This window comes from Xyrauchen texanus, chromosome 16, assembly GCF_025860055.1.
Source record: "Xyrauchen texanus isolate HMW12.3.18 chromosome 16, RBS_HiC_50CHRs, whole genome shotgun sequence".
Lineage (NCBI taxonomy): Eukaryota > Metazoa > Chordata > Actinopteri > Cypriniformes > Catostomidae > Xyrauchen > Xyrauchen texanus.
Genome location: NC_068291.1, coordinates 6478515 through 6500966, shown reverse-complemented (window position 1 = coordinate 6500966; position 22452 = coordinate 6478515). Strand labels below are relative to the sequence as shown.

Here is a 22452-nt window from a genome sequence, read left to right as displayed (position 1 = left end):
AGAGGATCCCAAACTTTTCTGCAGGAAATTGCCCTTCAAGACCAAAGCAGATATCTGTCACATATTACAAGAAGAGGCTAAAAGCACTTCCTCAAGTCTTCTGACAAAAACCTTTTGTTCTCACTTACAAAAGAATGAGCAGACTCAGATAAGTAATAGATAAAGAGTGAGCAGATAAGCAATTGAAATCGTGAAGTTCCACAAATTTAAAGGTCTTACCTATGATATGGGAAATATGCTATGGATAATGAAATAAAACCAGGAATTAAAAATTATTATAATTATTTAATTTTGGTTTGTTCTGAGCAGTTGTGTGTGTGTGTGTGTGTGTGTGTGTGTGTGTGTGTGTGTGTGTGTGTGTGTGTGTGTGTGTGTGCATGTTTTTGTGATTTACAAGGACAATTTTGTAAGTTACAAATTAGTAATTACAAGGGTATTATGCTATAATTGTGATTTATGAGGACATTTCTAAAAATCCGCTTAAAAATCACACTAAACAATGTTTTATTGAAAATGTAAAAATGCAGAAGGTTTTCTGTGAGGGTTAGGTTTAGGGGTTGTGTTAGGTTTAGAGGATAGAATCTATAGTTTGTACAGTATAAAAGTCATTATGTCTATGGAAAGTCCTCATAATGATAGGTAGACCAACATATGTGTGCGTGCGTGCGTGCGTGCGTGCGTGCGTGCGTGCGTGCGTGCGTGCGTGCGTGCGTGCGTGTGTGTGAAACAAGCCTAAAATAAGCGACTCTCCAAAATAAATCAAATGTTTTCCCATGAGATATTGATCAGCATTGAAATCTCAGCAAGCACATAGGCTATACAGACGTCAATATAAAATAATGTATTTTCAACAAATGTTTACTTAATACTAAATGTAACCCACAAATAACTACAATATTTAAATTATAAAATCAATTATAAATCTCTCTCACACACACATCACGTGGTCACATTTGCATTAGACATCACCTTACGTGGTCCAAATTATTTTATATTTACACCTTGGTGTTCATTCAGTTTGTTGTTTTATAATAAATTTTTGGCTCACACTTTTCACAAATACATACAAAAATCTGCCAATTCTTCATCCCATACCATTATTTCCATCCCATTATTTAAGATGTCACATAATATATTCTTTGAAACCTTTATTAATGACTGAAAAAACATATAATGTGGAAGTAAAGGCAGCACAAATATATATCCTGAAAAACAGCCAATATCCTCCTAAGCCTTGAGCAGACCTGCACTGCAACAGAAAGGGCTCCGGTCTCTGTTTGAATAGTCTGATCAGTAGATAGTTAAGGCATGGCTTGGCCTCTGCAATGATGCGACTCCATTCAAATAAATGTATTTACTCTAAGATCACACAGCATTCCCATTACTGCCAAGAAGCAACTGAAGCTCTACTTAGAAGAAAATGCTTATAATGACACCATTAATGCTCCACAGGAAATCTATTGTTTGACGAATTATGCAACAATTGAAAAAGAACAAATAATAAAAGAAAGTATTATGTTAATTTTACGATAGCCTTTACCAACCATTGTTTGATACATTACATGAATAAAAAAAACTTCTTCCTTATTGTGAGCATTGATTACTGTCAATACGTTCTCACTTCCAAGGTATGAAATACTGATGCTTGTGCAGAAGCCTTAAGAGTGGTGAGAACTGGTTGTTATAAGTTGATTTATTATATATATATATATATATATATATATATATATATATATATATATATATATATATATATATATATTATTACACGTAAAGGAGCAGTATGTAACATTGAAATCAAGCGTTTAAAATGGGCACTGCAGCCCAAATTCTAAATATTGGAGAGAGTTGTCTCCCAGCTCCAGTATCTGCCTCCCCAGACTCGAAGCTCATGCGGATTGCCAGGTTGAGGACACACAACAGGAATGAGCAAACTGACCATGGCAAGCGATGAGCCTTACACTGTAAGTTGATCAACTAATGTATACATTTGCAATTCTTTTATTGTTCGTAATTATATACCATGACATGTAGATTTTTTTACAACTCTTTCAATGTTAGGTAAATGTATTGTTGGCTTCCATGGCTGCAGCGAAGCCAGTATTTCAACTTAGCATGCATGTTTCCTAAATCTCTGATAACATATTATGATAATTATATACTTAAGCACAGTAAATATATTACTTATTGCACCTTAAAAAATTGACATTTATTTATTCATTTGGCAGACGCTTTTATCCAAAGCGACTTACAAAAGAGGAAAACATAAGCGAATCATCTTAAGGAGACAGTGGTACGAAAAGTGCCATACTACAAAGTTTCACTATCATCAGAATAGTATACAGAACAGATTTAAGTGCAACAAGAAATATAAATAATTATTATTATTTTTTTTGTGACCGGTTAAGTGCTTGTGGAAAAGATGTGTTTTTAGCCATTTTTTTAAGATAGAGAGCCGAGTTAGCTTCTGGTGGGAATGTAGCTCTGCATAAATGTTTTTAAGTATGCTGGAGCAGACCCAGTGACTGTTTTGTATGCCAGCATCAGGGCCTTGAATTTAATACGTGCATGAACCGGCAGCCAGTGGAGAGAGACAAAGAGTGGTGTAACATGTGCTCTCTTAGGTTCATTAAAGACCAGACGTGCTGCTGTATTCTGGATCATTTGGAGAGGTCTAATAGCACATGCAGGAAGGCCTGCAATGAGAGCGTTACAGTAGTCCAGTCTAGTTATGACAAGTGACTGAACGAGCAGTTGTGTGGCATGTACAGAGAGGAAGGGTCTTATCTTCCTGATATTGTAGAGTGTAAATCATCAATGGTTACCCCTAGATTTCTGACCGTTTTGGAATGCGAAACTGTAGTTGGACCCAGCTGCACGGTGATGTTGTGTTCAACAGCAGGGTTGGCTGGAAAGACAAGGAGTTCGGTCTTGGCAGGGTTGAGTTGAAGGTGGTGTTCCTTCATCCAGGCTGAGATGTCTGCCAGACAGGCAGCGATTCGATCGGTCACTGTGGTGTCGTTGGGCTGGAAAGATAAGTAGAGTTGCGTGTCATCAGCGTAGCAGTGGTAAGAGAAACCATGTGACTGGATGATGGGTCCCAGTGATGTTGTGTATATGGAGAAGAGAAGTGGCCCAAGCACTGATCCCTGAGGTACCCCAGTAAGTAACTGATGCGGCTTGGATACCTCCCCTTTCCAGGCTACCTCAAAGGACCTTTCTGAGAGATAGGAGTTGAACCAGCCAAGCACAGTTCCAGTGATGCCCAGTTTAGAGAGGGTGGAGAGTAGGATCTGATGGTTGACTTTGTCAAAGGCAGCAGAAAGGTCCAGCAGAATCAGAACGGATGAACGGATGATCGGAGCAGGGCAGTCTCAGTGGAGTGTCCAATTCTGAAGCCTGACTGATTGTCATCCAGCAGCTTGTTCTGAGAGATAGGCAGAGATCTGATTGAAAACTGCCCTTTCAAGTGTTTTTGCCATGAATGGGATGAGAGAGACTGGTCTGTAGTGTTCTATCTGTGTGGGGTAAATGCAGGTTTTTTCAGCAGTGGGGTTACTCAAGCCTGCTTAAATGTAGTGGGAAAAGTGCCTGCAAGAAGGGATGTGTTAATTATGTGTGTTTATTATTAATTAATTATGTGTGTTTAATTAAGTGGATGGACTTAATTATGTATGTTTAATTAAGTGGATGGACGGAGAGATGGCCTGGAGAAGGTGTGATGGAATGGGGTCAAGGGAACAGGTTGTGGGGTGGTTGGAGAGGAGGAGTTTAGAGACCTCAGTGTCAGTTAAAGGAGAGAACATAGAGAAAGAAGAGTTGCATATAGGAGGTGGGTGTTTGACAGGGTGAGGTGCAGTGAATGTATTGCTGATGGCTGTAACCTTATTAGTAAAAAATGTGGCGAAGGTATCTGCTGTCAGTGATGTGTCAGGTGGTGGAGGGGGAGGGCAGAGAAGTGTGTTGAATGTTCTAAACAAGCTACGAGTGTCTGTGGTGCTGTTGATCTTGGTCTGGTAATATGAAGTTTTTGCAGCTTTAAAGTTATCTAAAAAAAAAAAAAAACTTTTCCGCATGTCTTGCCTGTGTCAGACACTGCCTGCCGAACAGCACAGCAGAAATTGTACATTTGTCTTTGTGCATGTACATCAAACATTAATCTCTTACTAGCTTACCTACTTTATCTGTCATCACTAGCGCTGAGTTACGCATCATTGCAGTCAGCAGTGTCTCACCGTCTCACATAACCAGACACTCAGACAAAAAGAAAACATCTTCCATTTGCTTCTGAATCCAGTTCATTCAGCTGAACACGTTGAATACCTTTGATTTAAATTTAGTGTAGAGGTCACAAACTAAAAATATTCAGTCTAAGTCAGCAACTAATTTTCAAAAAGTGCTGCCTTTTATTCCTCACGTTCTCCAGTTTCTAATCTTAGAGGATGCTACTGCATACTCCAAATTGCTAAGGTGTGTAAGCTAACTTGTTCCAAAATATGTATATTGTTGGTTTAAAAAAGAAAAAAGAATACTGGTTGTAACTTTTAAAGAAGCTTTGACCAAGAATTTAAACAAATAAAACCAAATATAAGCAAAGATGTCATACGATTTTGATTTAAGAGGAGAATAGGAGATTTGCACAGCCATATTTATTTGAACCTGAGTACTCTGATCAGGAGCACAGGGAGATTAAGGAGGCAAGACCAACAAGTCTCAGAGAGAAAGAGAGAGATGTGGTGGTGCACATGTAGGCAATACCAGACAATGCCAAAAGATATAGAGAGCATCTGCTGCAAGGAAGCCAAGCCATTGCAGGAAAGACTTCGTGACCTCAGCCCTCTCATAAATGTGCATACTGCTGCTTACCGGACGCGATGATTTATAGATAGAAAATACATAAATATTGATCTTTTTCACACTAATCATATTGCTTTATAAGAGATTCCTTTAACCACTGAAGTCCTATGGATGACTTTAACGCTGATTGTCTGTGCTTTTTGGAGCATAAAAAATCGCATTACCATCCTCACCCATTACAAGGACCTACTGGGCTAAGGTGTTTTTCTATTTTTCTTCAAATGTGTTATATCGGAGATGGCATGAGGGTGAGTAAATGATGAGAGAACGTTTCTTTTTGTGTGAACTATCCATTTAAGGCATCATCTGCCAAAGATGAATATTTACTACATTGCAATACTCACATTGTTTGGATTTGAATAAAACAGACACAAAACCAACAGAAAGCACAGTGGCTAACCAAAAGAGCATATTTCTAAGGGATGTCATCATCCTATTATCACCTCAGAAGAATTGATGCCAAAAATGAACTTGACAGAGCCAGTTAAGTCCTTTACCACACAGCTTGATGGTAATTGCAGAAATGTATGTGATGGCATGAAGACGCATTGCATATTTCATTTCAGCTCTTTAAATAAATCACAGATTCTCTAGTCCCTGAAAATTGGAGGGAATCAAGCTTTTCTCCTTCTATTCCTAGATATTTTGTCATCACATATTTAGAGCCATTGCACCAGAAGCCACTGAGACATACACAAAGGCATTTTTTCCTCTTAGTAGAGCACATATTTTATACCAAAAATCTCTGTCTCAGCTGGATGCATGAAACACAATTTGTAGCTATTTATTTCACTTTAATTCACTGTTTATATGATGATGAAATGGAGTTTACCAACCATTCAGAGGGTTGTATCCTACAAAGAAATGTTTCAATTGTATTTGCAAACAGAACTCCATGGCATGAAATCCAGGCAATTTATTCAAAGGGAAACTGATGTTATTGCACATATAAGGCTGAATAGCCTTTGCCTCTAACCAAGGATCATGTATGTGTGGCCACTGATGGGGAAAGGTAGAGAGGACATGAACATGTTATGTTTTAATTAGAAAAGATGGATGTCATCATCCTGTCTTTGTGCCTCAGTTTTCAAAGTGACTGGTTGATGTGGTTAGCTTTTGAAACATAGGAGAGAGTAATTTATTATGCTGTGCAGCAGACACTTTTCTTCATGATAGTTACATGCTTCATATGTGCTGTAGGCTCATATTGCTTGTGGTCATATAGGAAAGAGACCTACATGTTTCAACGTGATATTGGTAATTATTAAGTTGTTACAACATGACAGATGGTAGTAAAACAGTTATTAAGTGGAGTGCTTCAAATACCATATAGTACACTATAATGTGTGACAGTGTGAAAAAGTGTGAAGGAGCATTTAGGATATGACTTTGGTTCCTTTGAACTACTGTTTTAGAAAGCTGTATGTTGCCTGTGGTTAGTTACAGACTTACAACAACTTATCCTTGACCTCAAATAGCACAGTATTGACCTCAATGCAGAAGTGCTGAGACAATGAGTCAAACAAGAACATTAATCGATATTGTAATGTGAAGCCACTCCATCACTTCCAGCGGCTTGTTGGAAGCAGAAGATGAGCACTTGTCTCTACAGAGCCAGTCCTATCTCTCCCTTACAACGGAGACAGTGACAAATCACTCAGTCTCAGATTGGATCACTGATGTCCCATTCTGACTCTGTAAAGGCATACTTCTCACTATTGTTTGGCTTAACAGATGAGATTTGTTTCACCACTGAGTATCTGTTTAAGCTTGCAACTACAATACTGCATTTACAAGAAAAAAACATTCTTCAATTAGGAAATGTTTTGTACATTTACAGGAATATAACTATATTCTCCTAAGACAAAGCCATTCATTTTCCTCTGTATAAAGGACATTTTGACAGATATCCATAGATAACATTTAAATGTCCCTTTCCCTATACATGCTTCCATTGTTTCCTAGTTTATCTTACAAAGGAGGATGTGTTTTGATGTTTGACCATGACAACTTCCTTTCTTTGGTCTTTAAAAATGCCTGACATCATAATTCAGCACATTTTATGCAAAGAAGAACATTATGTGTATTGTCAGGTAATTATCATTAGTAACTAGAGTCAATAGACATCTCAAGAAAAGAAAATGTATGAGTATTCAAAGCAGGATATCATATGATGATTTTCTTTTACTGGAAAGACATTGATATGAGATATACCTGTGAAATGAGATTTCTGTGCAAAAGTGCTGACAAACACACATTAAGATTGAACACTGATTAAATGAATGTGCTGCAAATTCACGTGTTAAACAGAGAACTTTCAAAAATACTTTCAAAAGCTATAAACATCTTTATTTTTTTTTATTCAAATATTTTAAAGAAAAAAAAAACATTCATTCATTTTCATAGGAACTGAATTCTCATGTCCTCTATAGAGGGCATATATATGTTTCTTATGCAAATTGCAAAAAAAAAAATGTTGCTCGGTCTCAGGTGGATATTTTCATTCTAGCACCATTCATATTCTGGCATGAGGACAGAAGGATAGACTTATGGATCATAGAACATTATTTTTTTATTATTAAAACAATTTTATCAAGGTCTGATCTTTGACAAGAGTTACTTAATTTCCTTTGGAATATGGTTTCCTTTAGTATTTTCTTAAACTGGATAAGATACTAATCACTCAAAGAAAGTTTTGTGCAGACTTTGTTCATTGCTTACACTGACTATACAGACAGTGTATTTAAGTGAAGTTAGCCTAGTTCTGAGAAGAAATTGTTATTTGCAGATGCCAATTGGTTTTATGTATTGTTATTGATGCAATTATATTAATATATTGTTATGGTACAAATTAGAGCACTGTGAAAAATAAAAAAAAATTGAGTAAACGTTAAAAATTAAAGCAACCAGCTGCAAAGCATTTTTAAGTTTACTCAACTTCATGAAAATTTGTTGTATCAACTTAACAATTCAAGTTGGATTGGAAGTTCCATGAACTCAATACAACAAGTTCAGCAAGCTCAAAATATTAGTGATATTTACTGCACAAGTAAATCAACTTAAAAAACAAACAAACTTGTATTTTGAAAGTAATGACCATAAATGTCAACATTCTTGATAAATAAATACATAATTCATTAATCAGATCTACATTTCTACATAAGATCATGTATTGGCCAAACCAAGGTACCATATAGTTGAGCTGACTTTTAAAATGGTATAGGTCACAATTACTTTAAACTTTTTAAAGGTAAATCAACTTAATAACGAAATTAACTTCACCAAAGTGAACACTAATCACCTTGATGGTGACAGGTGACTTCAAACAAAATACAACTTTTTACAGCAAAACATAATTAAACACAGACATATAAGTAAACTGTCTATTAATTCAAAATTCAGATTATTTACAATTTTATTTACATGCCCTCATAAGTCACCTTGCTTTGACCAGACATACAGAAATAAATTCAAGGGATTGTGGGTGTTGACTTCAGCCACAACTGTGGGAGGCCTGACTTCTTACAACTGTAAAATGTCACAGATTTTTAAAATGTTTCTGCAGAAAATCCACTAAATGGACAGTCCTTTGCAGTTAGTAAGCAAAAAACACATGTTGTCTACTAGTAAGCTCAATATCAGAAAGGTCAATATATAAGAATAGACAATCCAACACACTGATGAAAATATTACTTATGAATATTTACATATTATAAATACATTATATATTAAGTAATAGAATATTCCTTGTCAAAGTATCAAGTATCTAATCTCAACCTTTTTATATATAAAATAGTTCAATCTACTTTAAAAATACAAAAAAAATACAAAAAAACGTTTTTTGGACAGTTTATATAGATTTTTTTACAGCGAGTCCAATGCAGCTTGTGGAACTTTCATTTTATGTCTTTGATTTGCTTGGTTTAGAATAATATATTTTAGTCTTATTAAACACTACAATTTATTTATCATTTAAAATTAATTTTAACTAATTAAAGGCTCTCCATAAAACACAATGTGTTTCTTAAATGGAGGCAATATATTTGTTATGAATAATGTTTAAAGTGGGCTCACATTGACTGATTCAAAAATTAAAAAATTTTTTAAAAATAATATATATATATATATATATATATATATATATATATATATATATATATATATATATATATATATATATATATATATATATATATATATATATATATATATATATATATATATATATATATATATATATATATATATATATATAATTGTATTTATTTATATATCATTGAAAGAAACTCTCTTCACATCAGATCAGGCTTTGTTTTGTTTTTTTCAGAATCTTTTGTCTAAGCTATGGAAAATCATTCAAAAAAGATGATCAGATTTTTTCTAAATATAAGATTTTCAATAATTACTCAACTTTCTCTAAATGTCATGAAAATAATTCAGATATAAAAGCTTGTAAAACACTTTATTATTAAAAGCTTGTAAAACACTTTATTTTGTTATTGCAAACTTGGCAATTCTATTCTATTATTTATGCTGTTTTAATTTTGTATGGGCCATTGATATACTTTATGAGGCTTTAAAGCCTATATCTAAATATTAGGTTTGAAATAGTGATGCAATCTGAAATTCGGTGATGATTCGATTTTATTATTTTCGAAGGGTTCATAATCTGCAGAAAACACAGCTGTAAATGGAGGGACAATTTCCCCTATTCGGGAATATAGACTACATAGTCAATATACCTTAATACAAATACACCAGGTTGTACATTCACTGCTTAAAAAAAATATTTTGCATAAGAATGAAATGCTTGATGTATTGTGCGGAACACAATAACACAAAGCAGTCTTGAGCATTTTTGTGTTTAGGGAGTAGGTACAGGGAGCTCTGGTTTATGTGTGCCTGCAAATAAAAACAGAAAATGAATACTGATGTTTATCATATATATATATATATATATGTCTTGTCTGTCTTGATGCCAACTAATAAAAAAGACAGTCTATTTACTGTCTGTTTGTCATATAGACACGGCATATCGTCTAACGGGAACATTTAGCTACTGAAACAATAATTCAAATATAAATAAAATCTGTCATGAATACAGGCAGTTATGTGTCATATTTAAATCTAGCAGGGTCACTGAATTAACAACTTAATGAGGACTTAATGAAATAATAATCAGGAGTAAAGGCGCGCAGTAGGCCTACATGTCCAAGTGCATTCTTAAAAATGTCCCAAATTTTTGTAGGCTCCTTTAGTGGTGCAGAAAAGAAAACGAATCACTTATTTTGCCAACATTGACCCACACAGTTTTGAAAAATGACACAGAAATCTGAACTAGGTGGCAAAAACGTTCTGCGCGCTTTTCCCACCCTTTGCGTCTGAGAGCTCACATGTAACCTAAGACGGCCATGCACACATTGACTATTATTACAGACATTACAATCGATTATTAAATTAAGTTTTTTGATGTATCGAATTTTCAACACATCAATGCACCCCTACTAAATCGTCAATACATAAATACTTATATTTTGGTGTGCAAGCAAAGGTTTTGGGTGGCATTTGCACACCCTGGTACACCCGTGCCTACGCAACAGTAGACATGCCGTTACGTAATAATGAGGCAAATAATTTCATGATGTCATATGTTGGTCCTTAAGACGTGGTGAGTTCCGGCTCCACCTGAGGACAAATGCTAATAGCTACTTCTCAGATGACCTTACATGACCTCAGTACAACACAAAACTGTATTTGCAAGTCTGATTGTTTAGGTAAGAACGCTTGTGACAAATCGGGGGCAGGCTTAAATGTGAGCAAGAGCCGCATGAGTAATAACCGAATTAATATGAGCTCTTCAGCAAAGGCCACAAGATGCTCTGGAAGCATCAAGGAAGTCGTCTTTTTGTTCCTTGCTTCCTTTTCTTAATTTTTTTATTTTATTTTATTAATACTATTATTATTGTTTTAATGAACTGTGATGGTGTTAATGCATTGATAGGCTTAATTAATATTCCATACATACATATGACAATGGCGTTTAAGGTTTTTTTTTTTGTAATTCTTCAAATTGGCTAATAACTGATCAATATTACTTAAAGCCAGTTAAGATGAAAATCTACTCGAGGTTATACTGTACACTGTATAAGAAATACCACAGTTTTTACTAAATAAATAAATTAACAATTATACATTATTTATAGAATTATTATTCACAAAAAAGTAGTAAAAATATAATCACCTTTACAGAACCACCTGTAAATGTTACAGTTAAAAACGGTTGTTTTTACGGTAGCCTTCATTTTATGGCTCAGTACCGTCGTTTATAATATTAAGTGATCATATTAAGCGATCATCTGTTTAAAACTGCTTATCATTTTATATTGTATCGTTAATCATCGTAGCAATTACAGAAGGGCACATTATGAAATGAAGTTAATCTGTAGTGGCTCTTCCATGCGCAATACGCGTAGAGACAGTGCTCAGTGTGAATCACACAAACACTAAACACCATCAGGGTAACATATGTGAAATTAAACTTATGCAATAAACATTAACTAATATAACACAGAACATCCCAAAGTACATAACTGATATTAAAAATAAGAAGAAGTAACTATTCCCATAAAATATAATGGGCCAAGCAGGGAATGCTGGGAACGCCCGATTACAGTTTTCTTTTTCTTTTTTCAACGTAATTTATTTACAATAATTTACAGTAAAATGTACATGCACTCTCTTGTTAAACATAGTATACATTTTAACCATTAAATATACTGGAAAATCATTCTTTTTACACACAGACACAAATTAAATTTGGTAGTTGTATGGTAAAAAAATAAAAATAAATAATAATAATAATAATAATAATAATAATAATATATATATATATATATATATATATATATATATATATATATATATATATATATATATATATATTTTTTTTTTTTTTTTTTTTACCATACAACTACCAAATTTAATCGAAAAGAACAACAGTTAACGTGTGATTCGTGTCAAATCATGATTGTGTATACCGTCTCGCACACCATGTTTGAACGCCATAGAAGAATGGATATCACTCGGGTGCATCGTCACACCACCACCCGTGTGGGAGAGGCTGGTGCCCTGGGTCTGCCAGTGATGCCCAGGGCTCACATAACTGCCCGGACCGCTGTACATGCCATACTGGTTGGAGGGAGAGTAAGCGCACGCCGGGACATAACTAGACAAAGTCGATGAAGGCTAAAGAACCAAGAGAAAATATGCACAGACAAAGAAAATTGTAAAAAACTAGATTTGTTTCTTTCTTTTTGTAAATATTTCACAGATTTAGAACAAAAACGCACTTTACATTGATATCACGTTACGTGTAAATTAATTACGCCAGATATATTACTAACAAGTGTATTTATAAGCAGCTCTATACAAATAAGGTTACATATTAGTAAATAATTGATTTGTATTACACATTACTGGTAAGTACACTATAAGTGTACAAAAAGGCCATCTAGATTATGTGTGAACAAAACATAAAGCCTGTACCTATCAGAAACAGTAAAAAGATGATGTAATGTTTACTGTACCTGAGGGTATTTAATGTCTGCATCGATAGCTGGTTTGTCTATTCCATTGACTACATGAGCAGAAGGAAATACCGCTCTACTGACACCACCCCAGTCCTCCATTTTTGGTGCGTAACCTCTGCTCTGCTCTGCATGGCACCATCGAATAATTACTCCAAGCAGAATAACATTACCGTTTTAACTTAGGTAACAATTTATTTAGTTTCGTTTCCCTTTAAATGTATTTATTTTAATAATATTTCAAATACATTCCAAAATCATTTGAATCATTAAAATAACAGAAATGCTGTACATACACTTAAATAGGTTTTCAACAAATTTAATTTGAAGAATTACATAAGGTTAATATAGATGTATTTTTACACGTTTTTATTCCGAAAGAAAATGACATTTACAAACATGATGGTTAGCTATATCAAATGGGGTTCCATTCGCGATTTGGAAATGTATCGATTTAATTAAAAAAGTATCTTTCATAGAAATTCGAACTAGAACGTATGGATAATTTGCTCCGACTGGACGTGAACTATAAGTCAGAATACCGAGAATGTGAAGGCCTTATTAATGTCCAAGAATACTTTGCCATACCAAGATAGTGTCTCATACAATCATCTAAATTAGATTGCTATGTTTTCTAAATTCCGTATATGTCAATGGTTCTTTAAGATTATCTTAAGTTTTTTCATTTAAAATCTAAAGTTATTTATATATATATATATATATATATATATATATATATATATATATATATATATATATATATATATACAATAAGTCTCACCTGTCGGATCCATGAAAGCCCGAATACCCAATATATTACTGACCGTATGCGCTGAAGGCCAACCACGGGAAATGCTTACATGTCCACCCGTAACAGGGACACCGGCTGTGTTGCTCATTTTGGTCCCGGAAGGAGACATTGCATTGGGGTATGAATACGGGTATATATGGTTATTGGAGATGCTGGACTGGATGGGCTGGGAGAGGTTTCCAATCTTGTTCCTTAGTATCCGACTAATGGAGCTGACCGAAGGAACGTTGTATTTATCACATATTCCATCCGCGAGAAGACGGTCCCGGATCTCCCATGCGAAAATTCCCGGATCTCCCTGTTTGTATTCCCGTATGTTTTTTACAACATTTGTAGTCGTAACGCGTGGTTTGCTCCCACCAATTGCGCCGGGCAAAATCGACCCAGTTTCATTGTATCTCGCCAGGATTTTACTCACACACCCATGGGATACCCGGAGCTGTCTGCTTATGTCACAGGGTCGAATCCCAAGCTGGGCTAACTCCACTATTCGTAATCTTATAGCATTGGGCAAAGGACGTCCATTGACAAAAACTCCCCCGAGCTGATTCACCTCCCCGTAGGTTTGCTCTGAAAGAAACCAATTGCATTAAACGTATGAATATGAATGTGGTAAAGTAGCATTGCAAAGCATGTGCATATTCAAATGAGCTAACCAAATCATAAATTGCTACGTAAACATGGCGAACGGCTTTTTTCCTTTCCTTCTTCATTCTCTTTTCCCCCAAATTATTTTTACTTGAAATTGGCAGCGCAGATGGACAGAGAATAGGCTAATATTTGCCTGATAGAATGCAGTTGTTATTTTGGGTACAATATAGGCTACAATAACCCATAGCAATGCAGCTTTATTATTTCTTTATTTATGATGATTTGCATGTCCAAAACTAAAGCAAACAACTATATATTAAAATTCAAGGCTCAGTTTACTGTTATTTCTAATTTAATGAAATAAAATATGTTTACTGTTTGATTTGAACGAAAATTTACCCATTTGAGCTTGTGATGCGTTTATTTAAAATAACTTCCCCTCGATGGCTGCATGCAGCTGCATGCAGCATGTGGAGATGTTGAGAAGTAGTAGACTTCTATGTTTCGGGAAACCTTTTGTCTTTTCCGGCGGCAAAGCTTCTGCATGTAAAACTTAAAAACAGTCCAATGTAGAATGGGATAAGGGTGACCCTCTCCCGTTAAAGAGATATTGTTCTGATCCCGCAGGCTGAAGTTGGCTGGAGTTAATTTGAGGAGTTCTACACGTCAATCTAACTGGTTACGCGCAGAGCGATTGGCCGATTTCATTGGCCCAAGAGTCTTCGTATAAGCTGCATGTGCGTGCAAATGTGCGCCACCCAGAATGAGCAATAACATTTTTTTCAATGTATTAATTCAGTCTGGAAAGGAAGATTGAAGCTGCATTTAACCCTCATGATAGGTTAAGTATCATAAATTATTTAAATGTACATGTAGCCTATTAAAAAAGCAATGGCAGTAGATGTGCGACAGAAAAGCTACAATAGGCGTATACGTTTTCGAGGTGTTCTTAGGAGAAGGCAAAATATATGAAAGGAAGACGGCATAGGCTACTTTATCTTGAACATATACATATTGAATTTGATTAAATTGCACTTTTTTATTTTAATGAATAAGTGTATATTAGATGAAAGCCTGACGATCAAGCCATGTGTAGCAAAACGACCAGTGACGCGTATAACTAGGCTATTTAGCGCTTAAATCAGAGCCCTTTCGTTTATTTCTTTCTGCTTTAATTTCTAATCCATCATTTTAAAACACCAAATTTGCAGTAACTTGCATTTTTTTAAGTAAACAGTGAATTTTGCCATTTTAGATAAACGTTTAAAATTATTTGGAGGACATTCTTTTTCCATTAGCGTGACTGTCAATATATAATATATGAAAAAATAAATAAATAAATATATATATATATATATATATATATATATATATATATATATATATATATATATATATAATTAACTGTGTACATAACATGAAAATGCATTAATTTATTAGCACACGTAGGCCTACACAAAAAAGGCTCAATGTAATCGATATATTTGTCACTGGAATACGCTATGGGTAGGCCTACTGACTGATTTCCAAATGCCAGCATTATCAGAGTTTCTTGTTGAAGTAAAGAAGGTATAGTTTATTAGCTTACACAATTTAACTTGTAAAAGTTTACAGACGACCCAGTAGAACGAAAAACAGTGTCACCGTCCATACATGTGTGTTCACATGTTTCTAACTTAAAGGTGCACTCAGTAACTTTTGGCTTTGTGTCATCTTGGACATACATTGACATCTAGCGGCTTGGATGCAGCATAATTTGAAATCAGTAGTTTTCAGTTTCAGATGTCATGGTAGAAATAGTACTCACAGTCAGCCATGATTACTTGAATCAATGAGTGAACATGTCAATACAGGACGGTTACTGAGTTGAAGGGAGTATCATTCGGCTAGTCATGTAATTCTAACATGGCAGCCCCCATGTGCAGACCCAATCCATGTAGAATAAAAGAGCTTTTATAAGGTTACTGATATTAATTTTAATGTGAGTGATCATGATTTCCTTCATATATTGCAAAATTACAATCCATGTCTTTAGGAGTTAAACTTTTTAATGAGGAAAAAATGACTGAGTGCACCATTAATCACATGGAGAATGTAGTTCCAGACCATCTCACAACATTTGGACAACATGTGGTGGCAGCAACATGAATAGCAATGGTTAGTTTGATGTAACGAAGGCAAGGAGCAAACATTTTCTGTCTCCTGTGTGCACAATTTTAGTGTGACTACATGGTCCTACAATAAATAGGCATTAGCATCACCTAACCATGCCCACAATGTATAAAGCGCGATGTTATCACCGTTTCAAGGCGAGAGTTAATATGAAATAAACCTTTCAAAAGATACATAGTCAGACAGGTCTATGCCATGGTCAAGACTCATCAACACATGAGCTAGATGGCGAACAGAGAGCCAAAAGTCTCCCTCCTCTGGATAAATTAGGGACTACACTTCGTTGTCCAATTCTGCCGCTATACAATGAGGTTAAAACGCATTCTCACTAACTTTATTATTAAAACAGAAACATTTAACTTAAAATAGCCTGCGTTAAGGAGTCTGTTTCGCATTGCTATGAATGCTTATGTGATGCGCGTCGGTAATTCGAATTTATATGATTTTTTTGTGCGCTAAACGGATTTTATTATTTATTTGTAAAATGTTTATTGTTTAGTTTTCTTTTTCTTTCTTTCTTTCTTTCTTTCTTTCTTTCTTTCTTTCTTTCTTTCTTTCTTTCTTTCTTTCTTTCTTTCTTTCTTTCTTTCTTTTTCAGTTCAAATGCATTTAAATGCAATCAATTAGCATATATAATGCAAAAATGTATGTTGTTTCACTTTTGTCAAATAAATACGTCTGAAATAGGCTACGTCTGAATTGTCAAATAAATACGGCTTAATGTTTTGACGAATGACGTTCCACATCTAACCCAGTTTGTATTTCAGTTTACATAGGTAGAAGAAATAAGAAAAGCCCTTTTTCTAAATAAATAAATACAAAAATGTCACATAAAATGATGTTATGTGCATAACTCGATGAAAACAAGGGTTAAGGAATTTTTAAACGGGGAATGACATCCATCTTTGTTGCTATAATATCTAATTCAGTAGTCGTTTCCCGCATGTATTTAATTCCTTCTGAAACAACATATAACCACATGATCCAGTATAATCAAATAAACACTTTGAACTGATGTTTAAATAAACTACTTTAAGTTTGAATATACACTGTTTGTTGTGTCCAAATGGTTGGGTTGTATTATTATGTCCGCCATCTCTCCCTCTATCCTTATCTGGATCTGAAATCGAAAGATTTCTGGTTATGTAAAGACACCTGAACGGCGAGATAGGGTCTTTCACACGGATAACAATAATTCTTGCATGAAACTGTCAGAAATTGAACAAATAGGCCTACCTATTATTTATATTAGTAGCTTATTTGTATAAAAAAAATTTTTGTCGCGTGTTCCTGTGCGAGTCTTTCAGCGCTGTCGCTGTCCATCACGTGCTAAAATGTCACCTTAGAGATCGCAAGTCATAAATCCCTGTAAATTACTTGAGGGAAATGTTTATATTTGTTGTCTTAAATGTTAAGCCTACATTATCTACATAGTTAGGCTATGTTTGCATTTGTGAGTATTTTGTGCAGAAGCATCTAATAGCCTACTATTACACAATCATTGTCTCATTCACATGCAGTGCGTTTGCAATCTTTCGTTTTCACAAATTCATCTGTTGGGCGGCAAGGCGCAAGGTTCCCAAGGTTAGTGAATACGGATTGGGCAAAGATTCACTAGTCTTTGCAGCGCTGTACCGGTGTCAGTGATCATGCCATCACTCCGATTGACCTGAGAAACTTTTGCTCTCAGAATATTTCCTACACACTCCCACTGCGATATCGTAAGTAGGCCTATTCAAATGACTTTTCTTAATTTACCTAATTGTATTATATCTTAGGACTGCACTTGTATGAATTCCTACCACTTTCACTACAGCCAATGACTTTGCTAGACATCATTTCCATATGGGCATTTGCACGTGATGAAATCGTACAAATGAACTTGTCGGAAATCACATAAAATGACAACTTGTGTGTGTTCAGTATTTCTGTTGCCAGTTTAAAATAACTAGCAATGCCCAATATGTGAATTAATAATTATTTTGAATGGGTTCTTTTCAATAAATTGGCCAAACAGGCTTGAATAACTGTCTGAAGCTGGGTTTCCCGATAACGTTGCAACTTTTACGATCATCTTAACTAAAGTCGCTCGTTATTTTATGATGGAGAAATGGGTTTCCCAAACCAGCATGTAGATTGCTCGTTATAAAGTAGAAATTAAGTGCTTTGTTATGGGAGCTGTCCTGTTCAAATTGGTGCTGATCACTTTGGCCAGATATGTCCAGGAGATTTTCTTCTCAAATTGAAAATAATATGTAAATAGTATTAAACACAGAACTTGTTTGTAACCTTGTCGAGGCGCTGAAATGTTTGAACTGTTACAGAATTTAATAAAATAAATAATGATGGATTTAGCAAGACAGAGTTTCAGATGTGTTGATGCCCAGTCATAGAGATTAATGAAAGTGACGCAATAAATGCATGTAACGTGAATGTTGGCGATGTCAATCATGAGGGGCTCTCATATATATATATGATGCAATGTTATATATATATAACATTGCACACTCTCACTCTAATCTCCTTTATTTTAATTATTTATAAGGCATATTTTAGTTTTAAACTGCATGATCACATACTCACGTGCGTCTTCTAAAATAATCTGTTTAATAAGAACATGTCATCTTTCTATTGCCATTACAATTATGCTTATCTAAGAAGATTAATATAAGGTGTATTAGTGTCTTGCAATTTTGATCACGTCACATGTGCAGAATGCGGAGAATGTGCTATTGCCTTTTATCAACTGTGAAAGTTGCCAGAAAGATACATTTCAGTTGCACTTAATGGATTTAAGAGTGGTTAAAATCTCTCGTTAATTTACACATTTTTGACGAACTACTTAGATAACGATGCTTTTGGGAAATGCGATATAGAGATTAAGTACTACTTAAGTGCTACTAACACACTAATTAGTGCTTAGGGAAACCCAGCCTGAAACTATTTGTCATTCAGTTCAATTAGACCACTCTCTCACTGAATCATTTGGAGCGTTTCTCACAGAGTAAAACATTATCTTCATATTTACGAATGCAGAGAACAAACAGCGCTGGATCCATGGAAATTTACCTAAAATCAGTTGACACAAAAGGCTGTCTTTTTGAGAGGTAGGCCTAACTTTGAGAAACTTCAGCTAGTGCTGTGTCATATGAACAAGGGGCAGTTCAAACCGAACTTGTTTTTGCGTCCGCTCGCGCTGTTTTTCAATGGTTTTCCATGTAAACATTCGCTAAATGGATGTCTTTTGACAACTGTGTCAAGTTTAACTGTGTTTTTAGCATCTCCCAAGCGTTAAAAAGAACTTCAACTGATAAAAATGCGTCTCGAGACACCTGCATTCTGCTCTATTCCTGCATTCTGCTCTATTCCAAAACAAAGCAAACATTGCTTTGTTTTGGAGCAGAACACGTTTGTTCTGAACGGTTATTGGAATAAATGCTTTTTGCAAATGGTTACATCAACGCTACTCATAGGACTACTCGAGAGAAAAAAACCGTCTCTCAAAGTCACCAGAATTGAATGCTTTGACTTATACCTGTAACCCTTATTTTGTGACTGTGCGTCGGTGAACACTCCAGTCTCCGTAGGCGTGAATGACATAAAATAAACACGGGTCACAACGGTGTAATTCAACTTATCTTCTTTATTAGAAGTACCGGCCAAACAGCAATAACAGCAGCACCTGTGCACTCAGTGCACATTCAAGAAGAGAGCCCGACTCCGCGCAAGCCCCATCCCACTTTCAACCTTTTTTTCTAAACAGGGGAAATGCTCCCGAATTAAAGTCACACTGAACAAATAACTATCATAAACAAATACTCACTGTAAGGCAAATACAACAAGGGAAACCGTATTGTAAAACATTTTAACTGTTTAAGTATTGCTACTACTCTTGTGTGAAATAAAACACTACAGTACAATTAATTATAAATTACCAAATTAATTACTAAATTTAGAAATTACATTTATAATGAATTAGCCAATTTTAGATTACATACCCTTAGATGATATCTGGCAGGTGTCCATGTGTCTTAATATGTACAATAGCCTACATGTTATTAATTAAATAAACTTAGCAGATATTTTGGTAGACAATGTTTAAAGCTAAATGATCTTGATTGAACTGTAAGATTAATGATTTAGTGTTTATAAAAGTCCATCCCGAACTGAGCGAGGAAGTGCACGTAGATGCAGTGTCTTTTGCTGTCTGGCTGGTAAATGCTCTAGTTGGCAGTAATTATGTATCTGTGTATTCCATCTTAAAATTGATATGATGCAGGCAGTGGTCTGTAAGGTGTGCCATGCAGACTGGCTGGAAGGTTGTGGGGGTTAATTTTCGGTCTCAAGACCAATGTGCAGGCAGTGGCCAGTGAAGTATTCCTTGATGTTCAGCTGAAGTTGACAGCAGTTCATCCCCTGTGATGTCCATTGTAGTAGACTGAAGGGATGCAGACAGTGATCATCGAAGTGCCACTCGCTGTCTGGTTGGCACAGATTGCAGTTAGTAGTCATTGCTCAGAAACACATAGCTGTGGGAGTGCTGGACCGAAGCTAGGTCTGGCAGGCACTTTTAACCTCAGGATATAGGATGAGACAAGCAAACAAATGGAATAATATTAGTATACGTGCCATTTGTTTTTAAAGCAGAGTTATAGAATATGAGAATGGTTTTCGGCTCTGGAAACCCTGAATAATGCAGCAAAACTACAAGTTGAGGGATTAATTAGGTGTATACCTGGTTAAAGAGATGAATCTGCGATTCACCTAACTACGATACACGTACACATGGGGATACGTGAGGTGATGATGGGGGAATGCGAAAAAATGATAAAATGTACTGTTGTATTAATTTAATTCCAGTCTAAAATAATATTCAAATAGAGGTCATGAATTTCTCACTGGCAAAAACGAATTTTGTGCATCCTCTAGTGTAGAAACACTTGAATGGTTGTGTTATAAAGGTCAAATAAATAACATGCAATGAAATTACCCTATATTTTTCGGTTAGAAAATGCATCTACTCATGTGTTGTGTGCGAGTGTGCAACATACGAGATGTAAGTATCTTTCTTTTCCCAGTGCACTGCTAGGTGACATAGTTAAGTGATAGCTAGTAAAATGGATACTTTGCTGTTTTACCAGACTCACACTTTTAAGTCACCCACAATTTTAGTTTATTTATGTATTTGTTTTAAACAGAGTTTGAAGCGTGACTTTGAGATGCATAGGGCTTTTGATTCTGATGTTATAAGTTCATACATTTTTATGACAAGTCACTCACACCCGTGTGGCCAAATAATTTTCAATATTCACACACAGTAATTTTCACTAGCATTTGCTCGCATCCTAGCCCTGATTAGTTTTAGGGGTTCAAGAATGGTATACCCCAGTATGAAAATTTATGGTTCTCATACCATTCACATTTTCTTATCTACGGTTATCTGAGGCTGCGGTGCCTCAAATCTTGGAGGAAGAAGTCACCCCCTGTGAGTGGTTGGCTGAGGTGCCATCTATTGAGGAAGTACTGTATGCTGACAGAGATGATCTCCCAGGCGAATTGCTGAGGGAGGGTGGCGTTTGTACACAGACTGCCCTACATGACATCATAACAACAGTCTGGACCGCTGGACGGCTTCCATAAGATTGGAAGGATGCCCTGGTGGTCCCTGTCTTTAAGAAGGGTGACCGCACAGACTGTAACATCTACAGGGGCATCTCACTCCTCAGTGTTCCGGGAAAGGTCCTGGCAAGGATTATTCAATATCGCTGTGTGGAAGCTACCTGGTCTGTCACTTCGCACAACGCTTCAGTTCTTCTCGGCCACGGTCATTCACTCCCTTCTCTATGCTTGCGAAACATGGACCACGTTAATGGAACATCTTCGCCAGTTAGAAAAATTTAGGCTGACCTGCCTACGATCCATCCTGGGTTTAAACAGGCTGGAATGTGTGAGCAGCTCACAAATCCTTGAAAGATCTGGACAATGTCCCATCAGTGAGCTCCTCCAGCAGGAAAGGCTGCGTTGGCTGTGCAATGTAGCCCGCTTTCCCAGCCACTACATGCCTAAACAGCTTTTGTTCGGCCAGATTGAGGGGGCTAAACGGGCCTAGCACGGGCTGGAGAGGAAATGGAGTGATGTGGTATAGGAGGTGGTGATGTGGAGCTGAATGGACTTGCTGCTGACTGGTACCAACGGTGTCAAAATCGGCCTCTGTGGAGGAGGCTCATGAAGGACACTACTGGACAGTTGGAGGCAGTCGCCCTCCAACAACAACGGAGGGCAGAGGAGCGACGCTCACAACAATGAGTGGAGCACCGGATGGCTAAAGCACACAAGTTGGCACAGTAAGGGTCACAGGTGGTCCATCAGCCGGTCGTCTCAGTCAGTCAACCCGTGCCATCTGGGTCTGCCCCGTGACCTCCTGCCAGCGGGCTT

At 36.0% G+C, this 22452-nt stretch overlaps 2 protein-coding genes across 2 annotated transcripts; both read right to left on the bottom strand.

Annotated features, from left to right (window-relative positions):
- Positions 1 to 11856: 11856 nt before the first annotated feature.
- On the bottom strand, positions 11857 to 12756 carry LOC127656589 (paired box protein Pax-1-like). Its single transcript, XM_052144973.1, has 2 exons — positions 12444 to 12756; positions 11857 to 12102 (listed from the first exon to the last, which is right to left on the bottom strand). Exons 1-2 carry the CDS (start codon positions 12543 to 12545, stop codon positions 11857 to 11859), a joined length of 348 nt encoding a protein of 115 aa, XP_052000933.1. The 5' UTR covers positions 12546 to 12756.
- A 175-nt stretch (positions 12757 to 12931) lies between these two features.
- LOC127656588 (paired box protein Pax-1-like) lies at positions 12932 to 14373 on the bottom strand. Its single transcript, XM_052144970.1, has 3 exons — positions 14245 to 14373; positions 13225 to 13824; positions 12932 to 12969 (listed from the first exon to the last, which is right to left on the bottom strand). Exons 1-3 carry the CDS (start codon positions 14246 to 14248, stop codon positions 12932 to 12934), a joined length of 642 nt encoding a protein of 213 aa, XP_052000930.1. The 5' UTR covers positions 14249 to 14373.
- Between the last annotated feature and the right edge of the window lie 8079 nt (positions 14374 to 22452).

Excerpts from the sequence above, each read along its gene's own strand:
- LOC127656589 (XM_052144973.1), bottom strand. The coding sequence starts at position 12,545 with ATGGAGGACTGGGGTGGTGTCAGTAGAGCGGTATTTCCTTCTGCTCAT. Across the intron at positions 12,103-12,443 it reads CAGACATTAAATACCCTCAG|CCTTCATCGACTTTGTCTAG; the intron begins GTACAGTAAACA and ends TTGGTTCTTTAG.
- LOC127656588 (XM_052144970.1), bottom strand. Across the intron at positions 12,970-13,224 it reads GGCTTTCATGGATCCGACAG|TTCACGTCCAGTCGGAGCAA; the intron begins GTGAGACTTATT and ends TCTGACTTATAG.